At 41.8% G+C, this 19,018-nt stretch overlaps 1 protein-coding gene across 1 annotated transcript in view; it reads left to right on the forward strand.

Annotated features, from left to right (window-relative positions):
* MAGI1 (membrane associated guanylate kinase, WW and PDZ domain containing 1) overlaps positions 1-19,018 on the forward strand; it is a gene marked incomplete at its 3' end in the record, with an annotated part of 339,889 nt that overhangs the window by 253,803 nt on the left and 67,068 nt on the right. Inside the window, exons 4-6 of the mRNA XM_080350590.1 lie at positions 9,703-9,909; positions 12,799-13,009; positions 16,498-16,580. Coding sequence (XP_080206716.1) covers positions 9,703-9,909; positions 12,799-13,009; positions 16,498-16,580 — 501 coding nt within the window. The remainder of the gene's footprint in view (positions 1-9,702; positions 9,910-12,798; positions 13,010-16,497; positions 16,581-19,018) is intronic.

Here is a 19,018-nt window from a genome sequence, read left to right on the forward strand (position 1 = left end):
TTTTATTATTAATAATGCTACCTATTGTACTGAGTAGGAATCAAACAATTGCAAAGATAGGGCTGCTTTTGATTACAATGTAATTAGGTGATTTAGATATGAAGGAAATTGAGTGCTATGAAATGGAGAGTAGTGATGATGAATGGGAAGTTTTCATGTGCTTGGCAGCCACAAGCTCACGTGGCTCAAGGTGGATGGTGGTTTGGGGTGGTTGGTGATCCCAAGGTCCCTTCTAGCACTTGATTTCTAAGCATCTGTATGTGGTGTTAGGGAGATGGATGTATCCTCTGTATTTCTGACCCGAATAATCAAGATAAAAGTTTTGGCATTGCTGGATGATGTTTGTTTGCTTCTTGAAGGCATAAAGCCATCCGGATACTGGCATTGTCATTGGCAAAACCTTGCAGGAGAAGGTGTAATGTGAGCATTTGTTTAGTGATAGTTACAGAAGGGAACTTCTGGGGAGCAAGATTAGAAAAGAGGGAGCTGTCAGAAGAGGGGTAATACACAGGACTTTGTTGCTGATACAGATACTATTGATCTGGAAAGAATAAAGAACAAGCAGAAGAGAACAGCTGGAAACCATAAAAGAGTAGGAGAGTGTATCAGATTTTGAAAGGACAACCCGGGTTTCCATAGTGCTCTAATTGCAAAGAGAGAAACTGCAAGCTGAATAGGGCATAAAAGGTGTTGCCTACCTACTGAGCTGCATAATGTCATTATTCTTCCTTCTGGCAAATAGGTTCCTCTGGGCAGTTTTTAATCCACCTCCTTGGTGAATGCAGAGCGGGCATGGCAGCTGCTTTTCTGGTCACCTGTCACCTCCATGGTGTGTTCTGCACCCAAAATGCTCCAAAAATCCTGATCAGGTGGGAGGGGGCATTTGCAAGCCTTAATTCCTGAGGTTTTCAGTTCCAGGTTTAATATGCTGATTTTTAACAGTAAATCCTAGGAATTTCTTTATTCCCCCTAATGAAAGCTACATGTTGATCATGTGAAGCCAGGAACTGGAGCTGAAATCCTGGAAGACCTGCCCAAAGCTGTGATGCTGCACCAGTATTAGTGCTTTTTGCACCACGTGCTTGCTAGTAAAGCTTCACACAACATGCTCAAGACAGTTAGTAACTCCCATTGATTATACTTGTTAGGAAGGAAGAGTCTTTTTAGAGTGCACCTTGTCTGGGCCTTCTGGTGGATAGGAAACCATGATAATTGTAATCTCAGGAATTTATTGAATGATACTTTAGGGCGTAAAATACTGATGGATGCACGGAAGTATTTGTGTAGGTTACTAATTATTTAGCAATTACTTCTGAATTTGAATTGCAGGCTCTCACGGGGACCCCAAGGGAGGACTGTTTTGAGCAGAACCACAGCTTCTAAATTTTATTCCAATTTCTGCCCCAGCTGCTGAGTGGCCCTGGGCAAATCAGGTGACTGCTCTATACTTCAGGTTACTGGCCTGGAGAACATTAAAACAACACTTAAGTCTCTCTTCATTAATATTTCAGCAGATATCCTGTGCCTGCGGTTATCTCCTAGTACAAATAGGAGGTGGGGAGTGGGGCAGTGATGTTTCAAAGGGCTGTGCTGAGGGCAGCAGAGGAGATGGGTGCTGTGCAGGGGGACTTTAGCATGGTGGCTGGATTTTGAATGAGGATGGCTGTGTCGCCAGGGTCTGGCAAGGCTGTATTAATGAATGCCTGCCCAGCACTTAGTGATCCTCAAAAGAAAAAGTACTGCACTTTTTAACATGCGAAGGGTTATTACATTATAGCATATTATTGTCAAGGCATCATCTTTCATTCTCAGGACAAGTGTTATGTGATTGCCAAGAGAAGTAATAAGTAATCTGCATTAGTTTCATGACTAAGATGTAATGGGGTGACTTGCTAACATTTTTAAAGTGTATAAAACTAGCTACTGTAGACAGGGTCTCTGATTGTGGTACTTAATGAGTGTAATAAATTACCTTAATAGTGCAGTTAGAATTTCAGCTGAAGTAGAGAGGTGTACTCAGCAACATGCTTCAAATCAAGATGCCTTTAGCCTAATTTATCTGATGTGATAGTTCTCCTTGGGTTTTTCTGTAGCAGCTCTGCTCCCCCAGCTGCTTTAGCAAAATGGCTGGATTTTCTTTACTGGTCTTGTGGTGCCTTTACAGGCTGTGCATTTTGCCAACTTGGTACAACCTTGAAATGAGAGCTGTGTCTGTGGCATCAAAACATGACAGGAAGGTTGGGCAAGTAAGGGTGGCAGATGCTGGGGATGCCCATGCAGCAGAACAACATGTTCTGCTTAATAAGATAAGATCCGCTTATTAATGTCTCCGTACTACAAATTGATTCAATAAATCATACTGGCTCCTTTAGCACCATTACAATGTATCATGTCAAACACCCACATCTGTGCACTGCAGAGTGATTCCTGTTCTGTCTTTGGCTTTTATACTTTTATTTCCTTTATTTATTTATTTATTTATTTTAACAATTAGTGATTAAAAAAGACATGTTCTTGTGTATGTGCACAACTATCAGTGTTACACATGAATACTGCTTACTGAAGTGTCATCTGGTAGCAATGCTTCATTTCACTAACAGCTACAATGGTAGCTGAGGAAATCTCTCTAAAAGCAAGTATTCAAATATCTGTTATGGTTTCAGTGTGGTTTTGAATTCCCTATGGCATTCCTGATTAGCATCTCTCTGTGCACTTTCAATAAGAAATTCTCCATTGTGTGCTCTCTCTGAAATTGTTCATTACCTGTCCAGCTCCTCATTGTTTCTTGATGCATCTTAGAACATGAACCTTGGGGGAAAAGGTGGTTCCCAAACACCTCTGGCAAAAAAGGATATAGTGAGTTGGTTGCGTTTTTCTTGAGTTAGATCTCAGGTTGTTTTAAGGTGTTACTTACTCTCTAACTGCAGTGCGATGTGTCGAAGACCGCTCATAGCAGTCAATGGATAGATGGTAGCCAGGTGCATTTTGCCATTGATTCTTGGTGCTGGCTGTGCTCGGGGCTGCCTCTAGAGTTGGCTGCTCCTGGCTGATATTATCCGGCTCTGTTGCAGCCGTGCAGCCCTTCTGGCCTCTGCAGCCCTGGCATTTCCCTGCCGCTGCAGAGCACACGGTGAGCCACCATCCTTCGGACACACAAAGTATTAGTGGGACACATTCTCATGGTGGGAGTATATATATAAATATTTCAGTGTTTTCAAGAAGACTTGCATGTTGCTGTGGCTTAACATCACATTTGCTTGATTCCTGCAGCATTGTGCTAGGCAGGGTGTGTTCCAGCTACTTTTCCTATGTTCTCTTTATATACCATGCACAAGGACATGCTTATTTATGTTCCAAATGATTTCTTTTTTTAGTCTGTTTGCATGTGGATATAGCAGTTGCTCTAATGTAGCTGAGTTCAGGAAACACCCTGAGCTCCCACAGCCATCTCACGCTGCATGCTACCAAGATCTTACTGCTTATGTGTTACTTTAAGTATCTTTGCTTTGTTTTGACTTGTTAGAAATTTTTGATGCATAAAATATACTTGGACACAGCTGTACATGAGTGTTAACAATACCATATGGCGATACTTAGTGATATCTCAACATGGGAAAAATCAGAATAAATGAGACTAAGTTTAATCTGTAGGTGACTTTCTGCTGTGCTGTCATTGCCTATGAGGATACTAATTGGAAAGTATGTTAAATTTCAGACATAAATTGAAATGTGCATATTGTAACGTTTTCACTAATTTGACAAGAAACCCAGACTGATCTTTCAGTTCACCTCACCATTAATAGCTGCAAAACCTGACAGAGAATCTACTATTTAAAGCAAATCAGATTTGCATATATTGCAGGTTAATTTATCTGAGATCTCTTTCCTTGCCTATGTTTTGCTTCCGATCCAGATGCTCTATCTGCGGCCACCTCCTGGTTGCCTGGATACTCCGAATTTCCTCCAGGCAATTGCTAATCAATGTGCAGTTGCAGCTAGGTGAATCCCAAGACAGCAGCCAGATCTGTCATCTAAATGTAGAAATCTGTAGCAGAATGTGATCTGGGAGGAAAACAGACAAAACACTGTAGCAGGAGTTCTGCTCCCAGGAAACAATTCATCCTGTGCTATCAGACACAAGCACCCTTGCTGGGTTGGATGAGCACAGGCTTTTCTGCTAAAATTAAGGGTCAATTGTTTTGGTTCTTCTACAGTGCAGAGAAGAAGGGCTGCAAGTCAGAAAAGAACACAATTACATTAATAATTACATTTAAAGTCTCTGTGTCAAGGCCTTGCTTAATTTTGCTGCTTATCTCCAAGTCTGTTTCCCAAAATATCCACTCACATCAATACAGTGAGCTATGAACTGCTTTTTAAAAACATGAGCTGTTAATGGAGTCCTTGTTAACAGTGGTAGCTTTGAAGATCAGATGCACTTCTTGTGGATGCAGAGTCCTCTCTGTTTCTTGGGTTTTCTTATAATTGCAAAATTATGCCTCACTGTAGGCGTCAATAAATACAGAACTGCGAGAACTCTGCTCAGTACTTCCCTGAGAGACAAATGGACTCCTAGTCCCAGGACTAAATCTCTTCACACCAGAAAAGCAAGACAAATCCTCCTCCCCAGAAAAAAAAGAATAGCTACAGCAAAGCCAACACCTACAGATTAAAGTAACTGAAATATATAGTTTGGGACCACATTCTTCAATTGATGTTGTACCATTAGAATTAATGCTCAAGCCCTGCTCGACCTTGCAGGCAGCTCCTCTACCTTTTTTCACCTCTGCCGCCCCATCCCCAGCCCAGCAACCTCCATGGTCTCATCTACCGTCTCTGCAAAGTGAAACACTTACTTTCATATCCATTCCACCTTTGAGATTGCATCTCTGTTCTCATGCATTTCTATCCATTCTAGAAACAGCATCTTGGATGGATGAAATCCTTTTAACTGTAATTGAATGAAATTGTGATTGCCAAAAGTTTTTATGGAGTAGACTTATAGTTACTTACTTAAGGGTAGCTAATTGGTGTGCTTTTGTGAATTACATTTCAGCTTCCAGGTCACAAAAACAACTTAAGGTTGTCTGTGAATTTAGTGCTCATCAGAGGAATATTTACTAAGAATGTTTTGTTATTTTGAAATGTAGGACAAATTTTCCATTACCACTAGGTTTCTAAAACTTAAAAAGAAAGTTTTCTTGGCTGATAGTATAGCTTTAATTCATAAGCTGCAGGACAGAGTAGAAGCTGCTGTAGATTGCTTACATTGATTATGATCACTGCTTGAATTGGCAGAGGAAGAAGTGTTATGATGATGAGAACTTGTCTTATTGTTGTGATTAGCTGTTACCACAGTCTAATTACTGTGTGTGATGCTGAAGTGTGTAAGCTGCTGACACTTAGAGATAAGGGGATGAAAAGGAATCAGCTCATTCCAAATAGTTGTTCTGTTTTTTTTTTCATTATTATTGTTATTTTTGTGCACTCTCCTGAGTGGTGCTTTAGAGTGCATGGATTAAGTCATGGCTTTGGCTGCAAAAGCCATCAAACTTCAGTTGTGGTTAAATAAGTTTTAAGCATCAGGGGACTAAATAAAATACGGGTTAGTGAAAGGTGATGACAAGGAATTCAGCTAATGGTATGTGCAACTGCTGAGTGAATGCATTGTTATTAGCTATTAATTCAGTTGCTGTAGGCAGAATATAAATGTGTTTGAGGATAAAGCTTTGAAGCCCAGTTCCCATAGGAATCAGACATGGGAAAGTGTCATTTCTGCCATGCTGGCTGCTTCAGAACTGGTGTTTCCACAGAAAAGTAGAGGTTTTTCCAGTGTTTTGATCAAGAAATCTCCATCGTCTGGGAGATGGGTTGCTCTTCTCCAGCTTTGAGACATCACGTTGGGGACACAGTGCTCAGAAGTTCTGCAGAGCTTTACCTGAGCCGTTGGAGGAGCTCAGCACCCCAGGGAGTCCTGCCCTAACTACTGTGCTGACTTTGGAAAATGTTTTGGGATCCTCTGGGATGACAGATGCTTGTGTACGCACATGTAACATGCTGTTAATAATTAGAGCTGATTGGATATTCAGTACAAATTACACTGGCTATGAAGTTAGCCCCTTCTTTAGGCTTACAAGTGGCTCACAAAACACTGTTAAAGCATATTTTTAAATGTATGTTTTTTCATAAACATTGACAGATTTAATTTGAACAAATAACGTCGAGCTTGAATGTTTTAAAACTCTTGCTGGGCTGTTCACTATCAGTTGTTAATGGTGCATGTTTGGATTTCTGAGTCACAGGGTAAATATTTTCTCTTTCTAATTTCTAGGATTAAACATGAGTTTCGATGATCATTTTAAGTGCCAGTCTCTCCTAATGGTGTGTCTGCCCCCATCCCCAGGCTCACATACCGTATCTTCAAAAAGAACTGCTTCGAGAAGTAGTTCTGACTGCACCCAGCAAACACGAGGAAAAGAGAGTGTTTCCATTTTCTCTCGTTCCCCATGTCACTTGGAAGCTCTATTGAAGCTTTATTCTGCAGTTTGCCATCATGAGTTGGCTGGTTTCTCAAACCTGTACGTCGTTGTGTGGATCTGAAGGAAGAGCTGTGATTGATTTATTTTTTTTTAATATTGACTCAGGCTGAATCTGCCTCTTGTGGAGGAAGAAGAAAATTCAGCCGTAATGGCTGCATTTCCCATATTCTGCAAAACAAACCCTACACATGCAGAGCCACGTTCAGTTTCAAATTCGTATTTGCTTTTTGCATGTGTTCGTATATACTTGTAGGGATCCTCTAAGACACCACACTCTGTTGGTAGAAAATAATTGTTCACTCATAACACCAACAACTACGGCTGGTTTGAAAAGTGACTAATGATTTCAATGTAAGCAAATCTGAGATGCTTTAGAGAAGCCTGTTTTTCTGCTGAGGAACAGCTCTTCATGGACTATTAGGAACTCTAACCTTGCTTGTTGCTAGAGGAACTGATAAGGAAGGAAACTCAAAGACATAATAATATATTTGTCTGTAATTGGAGGAAGGATGGTAACGTCTGTGCTATGTTCTTGTCCAGGAGAAATAAAAATCCACACTTGCTGTATGTCCCCTTCAATCACTTTGTTGCATTTACTGCAAAAAGATTTAACCATTTACAACAAATCTGAAATAAATCTTGCACAAAATAGTGATGTGCAGTGCCATAAATAAAACCTGTTCTTATGTATGTGGCACACATGTGGATCTCTCTGCTTAGCAGTTAATATCCTTAGAAAATACACATTTTGTGTGGAGGAAAAAAAAAAATCCCTCAGAATCCCGAAGTAGCAGCATTCTGAAGGAAAATGCTGAAATGGATAGGATGACAGCAGGGTAGAACATTCTTTTTCTGCCCACCTACCTTTGTGTTTTCCCTTTGCACTCACTCTCCCCACTTCCTCCTCTTTTTGTATAAAATAGTCCTGCAGTATATAGAGCATAAGAATAATTTCTCTAGCAGAGACTGCAACCTGCTTGAAGAGCCTCCATCCCCATTAGAGCCTTTTCCAGAAGAAGTAATTTCCCTCTCCCTATAAATTATGCATCAATGTACATTTAAGATTCTGAGATGACGAACAGAAGATGAAAGCATTGCAGAGGGTTGCTGCTCCTATGGAGCTGAATCCACGACGTTGTATACAGGCTCAAACACACCTTGTTAAGACAAACCTGCACGTGTTGCTGTCCTAGTACTCTGGCTATAAAACCATGGAGGTGGGAGCTCCTCCAGCTGCTTCTGTCTCAGCACTGTAAGAGTTTTTCTCCTCTTGGAAGGCAGTTAGTGGGAAAGAGCAATCTGTGTCCAAATTGGTCTTCCCAGATGGACTCTACCAGCCTGATCCAGGGTGATTCCTGGTCTCCTTTGCTCCTGACATGTCCAGAGACCTTCCAGAGTCTCGGGTTGAAATCTGTGAGAGGTGGGACACACGTGATCCCTATGGCCTTACCCTACAGCTGGCAATATACAGCTTCGGGGTTGTTGGGCACTGAGATGCTCTAATGGGAAGGGACATTCAGTCCGCTAAACAGGAGTCAAGATTAACAACTCCTACTTCCAAAGTGAAATAAGGATTTGTTGTTTTGAACCTCAAGTGTGTGGTGGCTGAGCAGAATGAAATTAGTTGGGTGAGTGGAGCTACTACATACAGTAGAGCTTCCTGGCTAACTTTAAACTCGGTGTCAAAGCGCACTGTATGAATGATGTTCTTGGCTTCTGAAACAAAAATACACCTGCATATGTATAAAAATAAATGGAAAAATAATATCATTTTTAGCACAAATGAGGTTTTAAAGTGCCTTTGCGCAATCTGCCTTTGGCATGTGGTTTTCATCTAGTGTAACAGAGGTAGTAGAGGTGCATGTACGCTTTCTGGGTAATGGATATTAAATATATCGCTAATTAGGTACTGAAAAATTGAAAAATGCTTTCAGGTTATACATAGCCTATGGAGATAGTTGAAGAATGTAATCAAATGTACATGTATATATTGGAGAAGAATTTTGTGCCGCTGCCGCAGTTGAAGCTGTATGCACGCACCCCACATGTTTATACAAAGCTCATCCGTTGTATTCTGTCATGCCAGAAAGTATAGGGGAGAATTTTTAAGTTCACCCTTGGAATCTGAAGGTAGCAAATGAAAACTAAAAATAATTCTTGAAAGGGAAAATTTGGAGAGTTTTGTCTACAGCTGTTGTATATCACAGGTCATTGTACAAAAAAATAAATGATGCACCTTGCAATAGGCCTGAATTCCTATAATGCCCAGACCTGAGATGCCTGTGGAGCATTTCAGGGCAAGTCAAGCACCACTGTGCTGTTTGAGGTGCAGTGAAACAGGAACAGTGGAATAACCTCTGTGCAGTTCTGGCATCAACAAACCTGCACTTCATCTGCATTTCTTTCATGGTCACTTAAATGACAGCGAAGTATCCCAAGCACTTTCCACTGTTTGCAGCACATCTGGCGATGTCTGCCAAGAGCTGTGGTTTGCACAACTGTGGGTGCATCTTTGTCCCTTGAAGATTTGCTTGAAGGTCTGTTTGTTCACTTCTACCCAAGCTGACCCAACTGCGGAGTTTTCTCTGCAGAATGCAGTGCCACATGGTGACTTTCTTTTTCTCTCCTTTGACAAAGATTTCTCCTAGAGTGAGAATAGTTTTTGCTTTTTAAGTGCAACATCCTTTTTAAAAGAACCTGTGTATTAAAGCAGGCCATAGAGCCTTTCATCACTTATCTGGGTGATGGCAGTCATGAATTTTTTATTTTCTGCAGGGCTCACTCCAGATCTGCCACAGCATTGTGTGGGTGCACACATGTAAAAAGGCTACTAATTGAAATTCAGATGTAACGAGATGAAGTTTTGCTGTTCACTATGAATGCCTTTTGTTTTAGCCCTTGTACGCTCAGTGCACCTAAACAATGCAACCGTTGCTTCTCCTGTTAGATGCAACAAGAGTAACTTAAAAGGCAGGAAATATTTCTGTGTCTGCTCTAGAGATGAAATATGCCCCCCAAAAATGGGGATGGCATGTGTTAGTTTATTTATTTGCTCACTCGTGGGGAGAGACAGAGATTTTGATGGAACTGAAACGAAAATAAAACAGAATTTTTTCTGCTATGAACTGCTCTCTTTTGAAGATGCAAATGTGTTTCTATTGCCTAGGTAACTATTATGGAACACCCAAGCCTCCCAGCCAGCCCCTCAGTGGGAAAGTGACTTCCACCGATGCTTTACAAAACCTGCAGTCTGGCTCCAAGCAGTCAACTCCAAAGCGAACCAAGTCTTACAATGATATGCAAAATGCTGGCATAGTGCATGCAGAGAATGAGGAAGAGGATGATGTACCTGAAATGAGCAGCAGCTTCACAGGTAAAATGAAAATATCGCCGTCCATCAGTTATGATACATGGGGAAGGTTTTTGGAGGGGGATTTTTTATTTTTAATGGGTTTCCTGCAAAGCTGTCAATCCCAGACAGAACTGGCCAGCAGCGCCAGGATGACAGGTGTCTGTGTGTGGACAATCATATGCATAGTTTTGTCTTCTAGAAAGGCCTTGTGAGACTGAGCTTGATGAGAAAAAAATGGGGAAAAACACAAATCAGTTGGTTGCAGAACATTCAAAGGAGAGTTGAGCTATGGTTGACAGTTCCAGGCATTATGAACAGTATGACATGGCTCAACCAGTATACATTTGAAATTAATGATTGCTACTTCCAAAATATGTTGCTGTCCTTTCCCCTTCCTTCCTTCTAGAGATACCTGTCACATACAATTACTAGGTCTTCCTCTCCAAGGTACCTTCCAGCAAACTAAGAGCTGCTTGCTACAGGAATGAGGTCTGAAGCATGGGTGCAAGCTCTCTATTTTTATGAAGGCCTTGTGAGCTATTAAACAGAGATCTCAGTCCCACCATGGCTACCTTTGAGCATTGGCTGAAAGATCACTGGAAACCTTTACAATCTAAAATCAAGTGCTGTGCAGGCAGATTGAGAGCAAAATACTGTTAGAGATCAGTTGAGTTTCCACAGAAGTGAACTAGAAGTTTGTGAAGCTCCTCCCCATGTCTGCGATCCTAGTATTTGTTACCGCTTAGAGCATTACTTATTCAGCTCAGTTTCAAACTGTATTAATCTTCTTAACTCCCTTTGAGGTAGGTCCTTAGCAAGCAGCATTATCAGCACCCCCAAGCCTTTCACAGCTGCTTGCTCTGGGTGCTCACCATCACTGGTGACTGGTCCTTTGTCCTCTGATCACTTCCCACCACCATAACAATTTTCCCTCCCAGCTTCTGATGAGTCATAGGAGCTGTCATGCCAGTTCCTAACTGCCAAAGTCTTGGCTCTAACATCTGTGTAGAGCTGTAAAGGGATTTAAGCTGAGGTTTAGATTTGCCTCTCTCTGGGCCAAACTATCAAATGGCTTTGAGGGCTGTGCTTTGTTACAACTTTCTTACCCAAATCACGCCTGGCTGGCCTAATTCTCCCCCAGGCTGGAGTTTCTGTCTCTGCTAACCAGCTCCTTTACCTAAGACTAGTTTCTCACATGTTGTGACATGGTGACAACCTCAGCCCTTGTTATAGGATCTGATTTTGGGAGGAAGTTGGTGGGTGATGCTGTTTGACCTCCTTGCTGTCAGTCTCAGTCTGGTGCCCCTGAACTGACTCCACCATCATTTCTGTTCCTTGTTTTCCTTCACAAGATGAAATACTTGAAGGTGCAGCTCATTTGTCACAATGTTATCACACCTCCATTAAATGGGCACAGAATCAAGAAAAGAGTTATTTCTTGTATACCAAAGTGATTCCTTATGCTTATTTCATATGTAAGTGTGCTAGCCACACTAACGTGCTCCTGCTTCCTTAGAAGATGTCTTGATGACTTGTGTTTTCCAGACTTTGACATGTTTACACTCGCAGTCTTAAGCTGGCGATGATTCATTCATGCTTCTTTATCTTGTCAGCTTCTACCTAAAAATATCGAACACCAGGAAGGCTAGAAAGCAGGCAGCTAAGAGTAGTGGTATAGTCTAGCTCTTTTTTTTCCCCTTTTCTCCCAGTTTATTGTTTTCAGTATCTTGCCTTCTTGTAAAGGCAGCACACACACTAGACACAGAGCAGGAGCTGCAGTTAATGCCCCCCCAAGAAACCAAGGTTGTGGACTGTGAGTTGAGGATGTCAACAGTCTCCAGTCTGGAGAGTGAGATGAGGTTTCAGCTGAGAAGCCCTTTCAGTCCCACTGCTTGAGGACACGGCATAGGGTGACACTGATCTCTCTGTCTTCCGCTTGGCGTGTTGCCTGCAGCGTGTACTGGTGACTGGTGGTCCCAGGTGATTTGGAAGTACTGCTATGAATTTTCAACACCTTCAAGAACCGAAGAGAGAAAATTCCTTTGGTAGACGCAGGGACAGTTTTAGAATTTGTCTGTTGTTGTCAAAACCTCTCTGTGAAGGAGTTAGGGGCACAAACCTGGTTCGTGGAGAGCATTTACTGTGATTAGGGGTGCAGGGAATGAGCAGCATTGTTGAAAGGATACAGCTCAAAACTGCATGGACATAAGCATCAGAAATGTTTCCTTAGAGGCAAAAAGGACCAGATAAATAATAAAATACTCCTGAGTGACTTTGACTGGAAGGATACAGCGATGAGCCACGGAATAAGCCTCCTCAGACAGCTAGAACAGGCACTAGTAAGCAGCAACATGTGGATACGTGGTGCAGTGCTGACATCCATTTCAATTTTTAATTTAAAATAATGCACTGTGCTAAAGTCATTCACCATTAGCTTCTTGAATCTGAGCCTCTGGCTACCTTCCCTACTTGCAAAAATCTCCCTTTTTTGATCATTCTTCAAAAAGGAAATTTCATTCTCCTAATCCCTGTCCCACAATAGGCACTGCGGGAGTGAACCTGTAAGCCTGCTCAGAATCCCATTGAACTCATCTACATCAGTGAGCCCTGGCCCCAGCCAGCCCGGAAGACTTTGGTACCTCAGCAGGTCCTATTAGAGCAAGCACGGTAGCTGTTCACAGCTCCTGATCCGCGCTGGCAAGGGTCTGGCTGGCAGAGCTTGTGTGGGCAGAGCAAGCTCATCCCTGCTGGAAAAAAGACAGCAGAGTCCCTGCCCTCGGTTCATCTCTTGCTATGTCTTGTGAATTAAAAACCAGGGAGAGGAAAACTGTAAGGGTGAACCCAGAGAAGCAAATGGGAGGAGAAAAAGTCTGATTTTCAATTTTATTTGTGCTTTTGTTTATTCTGCAGCAGAGTCTGGTGACCAAGACGAGCATAATACGCATATCGTAAGGGAGACAGCCCCACCGTCTGCGATTGATAGCCACATCAACGTTCCCACCACGGAACCATCTCAGAACCTCCCTCAATACCTACCTCCTTCTGCTGAGGATAACCTAGGTCCTCTGCCAGAAAACTGGGAGATGGCCTACACCGAGAACGGAGAAGTCTATTTTATAGAGTAAAGCACATTTTTGTTGTCCTAGTTCCTTCTCTCCCTCTCTCTGGGCATAAGTAAACCTCCATGGATGCATTTTGTGTGTGTATTAAATATATAGTGTATACAGTTATGTTGCAGAGCTGTAAGTTCTTTACTGCTTGTGAAGGGATTTTGCATTTCTGGATTGGATTAACATCCAAATTACTCCTGAGTTCAAAGGCGGGTGGAATTGCTTGTTTTATGAGGGTAGTCACAAAAACAACAGACACTTATAAAACATGGGCCAGTTGTTTTCACAGGTGGAATGAAAGCTCGTAATTAAAAGGGCTGAGACTTAATTTCTGGAGCTGGCCTCTGTGCATAATGCAGCAGAGAGAATTCCTCCGGTCATGTGCTCAGGCAGCAGCAGAGCTATGGAATGGAATTTGTGTGTTGTCTTCTCTGTCAGAGCAAATGGGCCAAGTGTATTAACATGCTCCAGTGGTTTGCAGAAGGCATAGCTCAGTGCCAAGCAGGCACAGTAAGTTTGGAAAAGCAAGAAGGACCTCGTGCTCTGCAGTCTTTGCCTGAGCGCTGAGTGCTGTCAGCAGTTTTATGATGATATTGATTTTTTTCATGCCATAAATAATAGTCTCTAATTATACTTGTCTGGATTTATTGAGGTAGGAGTGACTTATAAAATGGGACCTGTTAGTGAAAGAGATTTTTTGCACAGAGTTTACATAGACATTAAAATTCAATTAGCTTATGAAACTCAAGCCCTTAGCTGTCCAAATAGAGGAAAGGGGGGAGGTATTGATTTTGGATTTGATGGTCTGTTTAATGTGGTCTTGGAAACGGAGATTCTCTGTGCACCAGAAGCCAGTGGCCAGTTAGTACAGAAAAATCCCCTCTGCTATTGCTCCATCTGTTTCTCCAGAGGGTTGTGCTGGAGTAGGGCACTAAGAGGACCGGTCCTGCTCCATCATCAGAAGAGGGGACTTCTGGACACAGATGAGGAAAGGTTCATCAGAACAGGTTTTGCCTTGGCTACAATGTCAGGATACACATCAGAAAAGAGTGCCAGAAGATCTGAGGAGTGACTGAGAGCAGCACAGCAGCTCTTCACCAGCTGGGAGAGGGTTGCTGTAAAAAAGGCCATTTTCCAGGACGTTCTCAATTACCTGAAGTGGCTCCACCAAACCCCTGGTGTGAGCCAAAGTCTAGAAGGCACAATGTAAATTCTCATCAGCTGCATATCAGATGAAATGGAAATGTGTTAACTATCCCAAACACAGTATTCTACCCCTAATTATTATCCTCAGGGTGCCTCATTCTTTGCTGTACTTTCTGGCTTTAATGTATATAACACAGCCTGTGTAATAGCCCACCCAGCCTGCCATTTTCCTCCCTGGAGCAGGATGGATGATGAGCTCTAAATGATGCCCAAGCAGCTGGTTGCTCCCTTTTTCTTTTTCCCCGCATGGGCCCCTTCTGTCCATCCTTACAGGTGCTACAGCAAGGGGTTCTGCTGCTGCCACTGATGTCCCCAAAACCCATCCCCATCACTGCTGTAGTCTCTATGTGGATGTGTTCTCTTAGCAGTGCAGGACTGTAGCACCTTAAATGATTTGTTAGACCTTTTGCAGGAGAATCATATATGTGGTGGAAAAATGTAGCCTGCATACATGACTGTCTGTCTGGCATGGAAATCTAGTGGCACACCAACTGCTTCCTTCCCTGCCGTGCAGATTGACCATTTTAACAATACATACGCACAAGGGGTGATTTTGTGTGAGAACGTGTTAGTGTGGATGCAGCACTGAATGACTGCAGTTCTATTAATTCTAAGGACACCCTGAGCCTAGAAACAATTTAATTTGATTTGTATCAAATTAAGAGAGCAGCTAATGAGCTGTGTGGACCCAAGCTGGCTCAGATGTCTGTACCATCATCTACAGTTCTTTGGGTTATCAAGGCAGGGTGCTGAAGGGAACAGCGTGGGAACATCTGAGCTGCTTGCACAGAACCAGCACAGCTCCAGTGGGACCAGAGCTGCATGTCAGATAACCCATCCTGATGGCTTGTAGCTGAAGCAATTTGGCTCTCAAGATGTGTTTTCTGGTGCTTTAATTGGGTTTTTCATTACCCAAAGTATCCCAGTCCCTCGTTACCCTGCATGTAGATCTATGTGTGTTACAGATCTAACATGATTCTGTCCCTTTGAGTGTGTGATCTGAAAGGTGTTCAGCTAAATTTTCTGTGCCTCAGCAAACCACGCTGTTGTGAGCCTTTGGTGAGCCAGACAAAGTCGCACAAAATATGCAAATATTTCATTGCTGTCCTCTCACCGCCCTATTTCTCAGCCAGATTACAGACTTTCTTATTTACAAGTTGGCAGAACCCCTCTGTTTTATTACTGTTAATTTGCCTGACTTGCTATATTTCTGCTGTTCAGTTTTCTAGTTGGTGATTAATTGCTCTGAAGTGTACAAAAGGATTAAATGCGTTTGCTCATTCTGCCTTGGGAGGGCTGGATAGCAGGATGTGTTAAAACAAGGCTGTTTTATTTACACACTCAGATCCTAAGAACAAGACAGTCCCCTATTCTTGCAATAAAATACAAGTTTGCTGGTCAGTTGTTAGTTCCTCAGGGATCATAGCCCTCATTACAGCATTTCCAGCTTCATGAGACTGTTGTGAGGCTAAGGTTAAGTTTGTAAACCTCTCTGAGACCTTGAAGGGGAAGTAAATAGCATTACTACTGTTAAGCAGTGTTAAAGGCTAAGCTAGATAAATGATACCTCAGGGACTGGAGGGCTATCTTTGTGGGTTATGTCTGAGATGACATCAGGCTGTAGAAGAGGCATTATATTACAAGGTTGTCTCTATATGCAAATGAAATTATGGGAGAATAGTTTCTAGAAAATGTATTTGAAGCCTGTTTGCTATGCAGCTTTCACCTCTGGGACTGGCATCGCAATACTGTCAGGGGACTTGTAGAAAGGAAGAGTTGAAAGTAAAGCTATTCAACTTCCATCAAAGGCTTTGACAGAACAATTTTATTTGTGTAATTAAAAAGTTTTCACTGGAAATGTTGTTTTTGACTAATGCTTGAGTCAAACCTGGACAAATGTCAGAGGTCTTTTGCAGGAACAAAGATCACTGCGTGGTTTAGGAACAAAGGGAAAATTCTGTCTCTTCTTCAGGAGGCAAATGACACAGACAGGTCCTGGAATTAAGAAACAAACCACCAAAAGCAGAAGTTTGGAAATTAATATTATAATATTGCAGCTTTCACATGCATCCTTCCAGTCAGGAATGTTGTTCTGTATATTTTCACTTCTCACCTCTGTGTTTTCAATTCCAAGATTCTTGTGATTTGCAAAACATCAAAATGTAATGTTTCTTCTGAAGCCAAAGTATGCCTTCAGGTCTGTTGAATGGTAACGAGGATATATACTTTTATGTCACTGATACTTCAGCTCTGCTTTATTAACAAAGGTCATATTTCCATTTTTGGTTTCCAGCCATAACACAAAAACAACATCTTGGCTAGATCCACGGTGCCTGAACAAACAGCAGAAGCCTCTAGAAGAATGTGAAGATGATGGTAAGAGACTGCAAGTATTGAAATAATAATGTGTTGGGTCCATTTCTAGGTGGCTTTCTTCCTTTCCTTTTCCCCTTTCCAATAATCTGTGTTAGAAATACTTAAAAATAATAATAATAAAAAAGATTTATTAGTAAGGGCACAGAGACAGTATCCATTATGTTGTTGTAAAATCACTATTTGTGTATGTAAGATAGCCACTGAGATGGCGGATCATTTAATAAAGATCAAAGAGGTGCTAGAAGTAAGAGACCTCTGTTTCTGCAAAGGCATTTGAATAGTCAGTGATGCTGAACAAGACTCAAAGCTTTCTAACATGTTTGTTCCTTGGATGGCTGTGTAGGAGGAAAGCGACTGCGTCTCTGTTTGCTCCGTTGTGTTAAACATCAACCACCCGATTTACATGAATTGAAAGAGTTATGTTGTTGTTTCCTTGTTGGAGCAGAAATAACTCAATTGCTTCACTTCTGCAGTTAAATTCTGACAGTCCACTTAGTATTATGATTGCTGAAAACAAATTCCATTTGAGAGTGTACATTTTTGCCACAGAAAATGTACACTGATGTAATTTTGTATTCCTTGAGATGTTGGAAATGCAAGCCACTGTCCAATTTAGAGCAGCCAAATGCAGGACTGTTAAAAGAGGTTCATTCCCTGCATCCTTTAGGAGATGTTGAAAGAAAAAGGGAACCGTGATGAAAATGACTTAAATGTTTGGGAAAACCTGTGTGGAAATTTTGGTCTACTGACCAGGAAATGTGATGGTATTCTAATGCGTAATTTTGGCTAGCACAATGCTATAATGCAAGACATATCTTAAAAATGGAAGGGTTTATTTGTCAGTGTTGGTGCTGTAAAATTAGTTTTCATAATATAATTAACCTCCTACTGGTGTGAGTCAGCTCAATAAGAATTGTGGTTTTAGTATTTTGGAAAACAACCAACTCAATCCCCTTTTACTGGTAGGTTCAAACCAGGGCTCCAAAACCGCTGTTACTATTTTTGCGCATGCAGTTTTTCAACCTCCACTTCCTTTTGCGTGTGAGATTTTGCAGGATGTGAGAATTTTCCTGTGCAGCTTTTGCTGCCATGATGAAGCAGCTCACCAGCTTCCTAGTGCATAATGCAGCATATCCCAACCCGCAAGGATGTGCAAAGACCGGGCAAAATCCAAAGCATACCGAGCTGATGCCTGCTTCAGATCCCTAGCAACTAGCATCATCTGTCAAGGAGTGAGCAGAGGGAGCTGGATTAATGAAGGCCTTGCTCTGCACCTAAAAATGGATATGTCAGTGGGTAATCAAAACTGGAAGGAAATTAAATAATAGTGTGTGCAGACAAAGCTCCCTCCTCCTTGCAGTTAAGCATTGCTGGCAATTTAGAGAGGGGGTTGCTAAGCCTCAGCACAAGCTTTCCTCTTTCAGAAGAGGGTAGTTATCCCTAAAACACAACTTGGCTTTCACTACCAGCAAGACTCCCACTATGCCGATAGCCCCGGTGATGCCAACGAGGGTCACTGTGCTCTGGGCCAGGACACGGAGCAGCGGCAACATGAGGCAAGAGGGGGTGGCTGAGCTCCTCCATCAAACAGCCATAAGCCTCCTTGCAGAAGGAATAGTCTTTCAAACCTCATGTACTGTTAGCAATTCTAAAACAAGCCTTGGGGTAATTTATGTAATTGGAATTAGAAACATACAGTTGGGTAATTTTTTGTATTTGATTAAGTTGATAATTTTACAGAGTAGTGGCATTTTTGTTTATCAGGTCCTTAATATCAGCTAATTTCATCTTCCCCCACACCTCTTCACTTCATTCACCAAGTTGCTCATTAATGAATATTTTTAACATTCAGTAGTTAAATCAATTGCTTCATAGCTACAGCTGTGCACCGCACTGTTTTGCTTGGCTGCTCTGATCTTGCTTTGCAGATAAAAATAATTGTATTTTAGAAAACAGTGTGAGTACAAAGAAGAGAGAAGGCTATTTTTACTGCATTATAGTTGCCGGACGTTTTTGGCAAGGGGCACTGTTGGGAGTATTTCCACTGCAGTCAGTGGGACTCTTCCTCTGTTTTCTTCGGGCTGTGTGTGTGCACTTGAGTTTTCAGGCTCGATCCCATCCTGTTTGTGGTTGTTATGAATGTTAGATGTCATTTCAGATTTGTTTGGGTGTAGTTGCCTTGTTTTATTTTTTCATCAGGATACATGTTCCTAACATGTTTTTGGTTGTTTGCAGTTGTTTAGGCTATCAAAGGAAATTGCAATTCATATTTCATGCTAATGGTCCTTAACAATTTCTTTGGTAGAATATATTGTGAATAGGTCATGGAACTGGTTTTTTAAGTGTCCAAATTTTCAAAAGAAATACTGTGAAACTCCATCTTCTGTTTGCTTCTATCATTCATTGATGTGGTTTATACTTTACTGTATTAGGTCCAA

Source organism: Nesoenas mayeri (genome assembly GCF_963082525.1).
Source record: "Nesoenas mayeri genome assembly, chromosome: 10".
NCBI lineage: Eukaryota > Metazoa > Chordata > Aves > Columbiformes > Columbidae > Nesoenas > Nesoenas mayeri.